General features: G+C 52.9%; 2 protein-coding genes across 3 annotated transcripts in view; both read right to left on the bottom strand.

Moving 5' to 3' along the window:
• Positions 1–226: 226 nt before the first annotated feature.
• On the bottom strand, positions 227–2,555 carry LOC122547978 (translation initiation factor IF-2-like). 2 transcript variants are annotated; one of them, XM_043686531.1, is made up of 2 exons: positions 1,375–2,555; positions 227–1,119 (listed from the first exon to the last, which is right to left on the bottom strand). In XM_043686531.1, exons 1-2 carry the CDS (start codon positions 1,995–1,997, stop codon positions 651–653), a joined length of 1,092 nt encoding a protein of 363 aa, XP_043542466.1. In that variant the 5' UTR covers positions 1,998–2,555; the 3' UTR covers positions 227–650. The 2 variants fall into 2 exon arrangements, with proteins under 2 accessions (XP_043542466.1, XP_043542465.1); XM_043686530.1 differs by having other exon boundaries at positions 227–1,239.
• Positions 2,556–2,746: 191 nt separating this feature from the next.
• LOC122547980 (interleukin-6 receptor subunit alpha-like) overlaps positions 2,747–5,430 on the bottom strand; it is an 11,222-nt gene continuing 8,538 nt past the window's right edge. Inside the window, exon 6 of the mRNA XM_043686533.1 lies at positions 2,747–4,156. Within this exon, the coding sequence (XP_043542468.1) occupies positions 3,913–4,156 (244 nt within the window). The 3' untranslated portion in view covers positions 2,747–3,912. The remainder of the gene's footprint in view (positions 4,157–5,430) is intronic.

Genomic DNA, 5,430 nt, shown 5'->3' on the forward strand with positions numbered 1-5,430 from the left:
CTGTAGAGGGCGGGGGCACTGAGGTTGTAGGTTGTGATCATAGGAGGTTTCAAATAGGCTTTGTGGCGTAACTCTGCAGCAGGCACAAATCCCTGGGTACAGGAGGGCCTTGCCAACACCCATTGAGCCAATCAGGCCCATTGCTGAGACAATCATTGGCTCCCAGGGATTGTTGACCAGCAAGGAGTGTGTATCAGCAAAGGCAAACTGAAAACATATAGAGCGATTACCCATACCAGCAGAAAATAACTTTATTCAGGATATTACGTGAACAGAATTATATCGCAATGTTCCAGCTTGCTGTTTGAATTCAGTGCTAAAATAGAGCATTATTATATTTCCAGTTGTAGCTTGTAGATGCAAACTATATGAGAATCTGGGTGTTTTCAGATTTTGTTTGTTGGCACATCCAGGAATCAAGGAAGGCCCAAGACTGGGCCTTCGACTGATCTCCAGCATCTGCAGTCCTTACTTTCTCCTCGGCCCAAAGATTACTTATTCTCCAGCACAGAAACAGCCACTCGGTCCCTCTTCTTCAGCTGTTCCTGCTCTTAACTAGCCTCCTCTCAACATCCCCTTCACTATCTCACATCACCAAATCCTTCTATTCCTTCCTCTGAGAGTAACCAGCACAGCCCCCCACAACCTCATCAACCCTTTCTAAGACCAGTATATCCTCCATGTCCAACGGGAGTGATTGGAAAGGGAAGTGATCCATTGGGATGGTGTCCAACGGGAGCGTACAGGAAAGAGTGTGACCCATGGGGATGGTGTCCAATGTGAGGGTACAGGAAGTGGACTGATCCATTGGGATGGTGTCCAATGGGAGGGTACAGGAAGTGGACTGATCCATTGAGATGGTGTCCAATGGGAGGGTACAGGAAGTGGACTGATCCATTGAGATGGTATCCAATGGGAGGGTACAGGAAGTGAACTGACCCATTGGGATGGTGTCCAATAGAAGGATACGGGAAGGGGACTGACCCATTGGGATGGTGTCTAATAGAAGGGTACGGGAAGGGGAGTGACCCATTGGGATGGTGTCCAATGGGAGGATACAGAAAGTGGACAGACCCATTGGGATGGTATCCAATAGGCGGGTACAGGAAGTGAACTGACCCACTGGGAGGGTACAGGAAGTGGACTGACCCATTGGGATGCTGTCCAATAGGCCGGTACAGGAAGTGAACTGACCCACTGGGATGGAGTCCAACGGGAGGGTACAGGAAGTGGACTGACCCACTGGGATGGAGTCCAATGAGAGAGTACAGGAAGGGGACTGACCCATTGGGATGCTGTCCAATAGGCGGGTACAGGAAGGGGACTGACCCATTGGGATGATGTCCAACGGGAGGGTACAGGAAGTGGACTGACCCACTGGGATGGAGTCCAATGAGAGAGTACAGGAAGGGGACAGACCCACTGGGAGGGTACAGGAAGTGGACAGACCCATTGGGATGGTGTCCAATAGGCGGGTACAGGAAGGGGACTGACCCATTGGGATGCTGTCCAATAGGCGGGTACAGGAAGGGGACTGACCCATTGGGATGGTGTCCCATTGGAGGGTACAGGAAGGGGACTGACCGATTGGGATGGTGTCCCATTGGAGTGTACAGGAAGGGGACTGACCGATTGGGATGGTGTCCCATTGGAGTGTACAGGAAGGGGACTGACCCATTGGGATGATGTCCAACGGGAGGGTACAGGAAGTGGACTGACCCACTGGGATGGAGTCCAATGGGAGGATACAGGAATGGAACTGACCCATTGGGATGGTGTCCCATTGGAGGGTACAGGAAGGGGACTGACCCATTGGGATGGAGTCCAATGGGAGGATACAGGAAGGGGACTGACCCATTGGTATGGTGTCCAATAGAAGGGTACGGGAAGGGGAGTGACCCACTGGGATGGTGTCCAATGGGAGGGTACAGGAAGGGGAGTGACCCACTGGGATGGTGTCCAATGGGAGGGTGTGGGAAGGGGAGTGACCAATCCATTGTGATGATCCATTACCCCACATCCCTCCCTCACCCCAGTGTCCTGCAGTGGGGGATGGAAATGGATTTGGCGAAGAATCCTGGTTTTGTGGGAAGTGGGTGATGCAGTGGTTACTATGGCGGTGGAGCAGAATGGGATGTGTAGCCAACTGTTGGGGGGGGGGGGGGTGAGAATGGGGGGGAGCTGTAATGGCCATGACCCACAAGACGGCCCGAGCTGAGATTATCTGGGGACCTGGGGCAGACTGGGATCGTTCTGATCGTCAGGGATTAGCAACCAGACCAGGAGCTGCTGTGTCAGACGCAGGTCATATTTGTATTTACCTGGTGTTTACGTACATTGATCTAGCCTCCAAGACATTACTGTACAATGGAGCTACAATGCAGATTTAACATTAGTTGGGGGCAGAGTAAATGAGCAGGTTTATACTTGGCAGTGTAGACTGGGTGACCGTTTCACAGAACACAGAAGCTCTGCCTACAAGAAGACCCTGAGCTTCCAATTACCTGCCACTTTAACACACCCCTCTTGTCCTACCTGTCCATCTTCCTCCCCATCTATCCACTCCACCCTCCTCTCTAACCTGTCACCTTCACCCCCACCTCCCCATTCCCAGCTACCCTCCCCCCTTCTCATTTATCTCTCAGCCCCCTTCGGCCACCCCCTCATTCCTGATGAAGAGATCATACTCGAAACGCTGACCAGCTGAGCTTTTCCAGCACCACACACTTTGACTTTAACACCCCCACCCTGTTCCCTGGGCAACACCTCTCTGTCTCAGGCCTGCTCCAGCCAAGCTCAGCATAAGCTGGAAGAACAGCATGTCACTTTCCACCTGGGAACCCCGCATCTGTCCAGATTCAATGTCAAGTTCAATAACTTTAGGGTCTCAGCTCTCCCATGTCCCACCCCCCCAACCAGGCCTTGTTATCACACAGTCTGCTCTTACACACAACAGTTAGCCACTGACAGCTATTCACCCTCCCGGCCAGACTGTTATCCACTCCTTTCTCTGTCCAACTGTTCTCTCTCTCTACTCTATCCCCAACTATCGTTTATTCCTTATCCCCTCCCTATCCTATGCATATGAAGAGGCATTTTCCCCAGCAACCATCAGCTCTGAGGAAGGGTCACTGACCCGAAACTCTGATTTCTCTCCACGGTTGTCTGTCAGACCTGCTGAGCTTTTTGCAGCAATTTCCATCTTTGTTTATAAGTGGCACATTCAAGCTAAGAAACAACACTGAAAGGAAACGTCTGTCATTGGGCATACAGGAATTTTACAAAACGGAAAGGAAGTTGGAACAGTCTTAAAAAGTTCATCCCACTGGCATCGCGATCCTCTTTTCAGTCTGTCACCATTTTGTGGTGAGCACTTTCCATTTTGCATGAGTGAAAATGGACGCCCAGGTGCTCAGCGGTGTGGAAGCCCCCAGGCGAACTTTGACCTGCAAAGTCCCAAGCCTCCCCGGCGAGGTCAAAGCTGCAGACTCGGTCATCTGCTGGCTGCCGACAGTCGGATGGGCAGTGGTCTCGGAGTGGTGGCATTTCCTCCGTCTCGAGGCCTTCCCAGCTTGGGGCCAAGGCACGACAAGCCGACGTGGCTGCCCGGTGAGGTAGATGTTCGAAACAAGAATTGACACGCTCAGCCTGCCGGAGGGGAGTCTGCCCCACGGAGAGCGTGCGTGACACGTAGCGCGAGCAAAGGCATGGAAGCAGACAGGACCCCCAAAACCGTGGTCAGCTTTGTCACCCGTCTTTGGGGGTGGGGAACCCCAGGAGTGTCAACATCCTTCCCGCCAATGGAAGACATTCTCCGTTGGCAGTCAGCAGCAGCGTGAGGTAGTACTTAGTCTGAGGATTTGCTTCCCTCTCTGTCTCGAATCGAGGAAGGCAGTATTCCGTGCCGTTCGCTTATTGCGGGATGTAGAAGTAGCCCATGTTTATCAGGTCGAAATGCGGCTGGTCATCTGAGGCGTTGGTGGTGCTCCTGCTCTCGGGAGATGAGCCGCACTGCAGGGCAGTCTCAGCGATGCACTCTGGGGCCTTGGATGCTCCGTCACCATCAGAGATGGTGAGCAGCCGCACGGGCAGATACTCAGGAGGGTGCCCACCACTGCCCTTCTCGGCAGACTGCCCCTTCCACTTTTTTCGGTACCTGCCGTGAGGAGACAATGTGCATGACCCCACATGCTGGCGACATGGTTGAAAACTGAGGGGCAAGCCCAAAGCTCTCTCGGACATTAAATCCAGGACTATAGCGAGCCATTGAATCTCCCTACACCTGACACCTCGCTCCCCAGACTGAGAAACGTACAGGAGATGGTGGTGTAGTTGCCGGGTTAGTAATCTGAAGGCTAATTCTCTGGGGAACCATGGCTTCAAGTCCCACCACTGCCCACAGTGGGGGATCTTAAATCCGATGACTCGAGTCCAGAATTGGAAGCCAGTTTCGGGAATCGTGATGACCATCATCAATTGTAGTAACCCCCCCCCCCACCACGTTGGGAGGGTGGGGAGAGAGTCTGCCGTCCTTATCTGCATCTGGGTCCACAGGTGACTCCAGACCGCCACACACACAGATGCACCTGACTCACTAAAACTGCCCCGACCAACATGCCCAGCTCAAGGAGTCAATGGTAGCATATCCACAGTGTGCATGCGGGCCATTCAACACATTGAGTCCACATCGACCCTCAGAACAGCATACCACCCAGACCCATCCACCTGTCCCATCTCTGTAACCCTGCATTCCCTATGGCTAACCCATCTAGCCTGCACATCCCAGGACACTACGGGAAAATTTCTAATGGCCAACCACTCTAACGTGCCATGCTAAATTGTCCCGTAGTGCCCACGGATGTGCAGGTTAGGGTGGATTGGCCATGCTAAATTGTCCCGTAGTGCCCACGGCTGTGCAGGTTAGGGTGGATTGGCCATGCTAAATTGTCCCGTAGTGCCCAGGGATGTGCAGGTTAGGGTGGATTGGCCATGCTAAATTGTCCTGTAGTGCCCATGGATATGCAGGTTAGGGTGGATTGGCCATGCTAAATTGTCCTGTGGTGCCCACGGATGTGCAGGTTAGGGTGGATTGGCCATGCTAAATTGTCCCATAGTGCCCAGGGATGTGTAGGTTAGGGTGGATTGGCCATGCTAAATTGTCCCATAGTCCCCAAGGATTTGCAGGTTGGGGTGGATTGTCCATGGGAAATTGTCCCGTAGTGCCCACGGATGTGCAGGTTAGGGTGGATTGTCCATGCTAAATTGTCCCGTAGTGCCCAGGGATGTGCAGGTTAGGGTGGATTGTCCATGCTAAATTGTCCCGTAGTGCCCAGGGATGTGCAGGTTAGGGTGGATTGGCCATGCTAAATTGTCCCATAGTCCCCAAGGATTTGCAGGTTAGGGTGGATTGGCCATGCTAAATTGTCCCAT

Source organism: Chiloscyllium plagiosum, unplaced genomic scaffold, assembly GCF_004010195.1.
Source record: "Chiloscyllium plagiosum isolate BGI_BamShark_2017 unplaced genomic scaffold, ASM401019v2 scaf_15270, whole genome shotgun sequence".
Lineage (NCBI taxonomy): Eukaryota > Metazoa > Chordata > Chondrichthyes > Orectolobiformes > Hemiscylliidae > Chiloscyllium > Chiloscyllium plagiosum.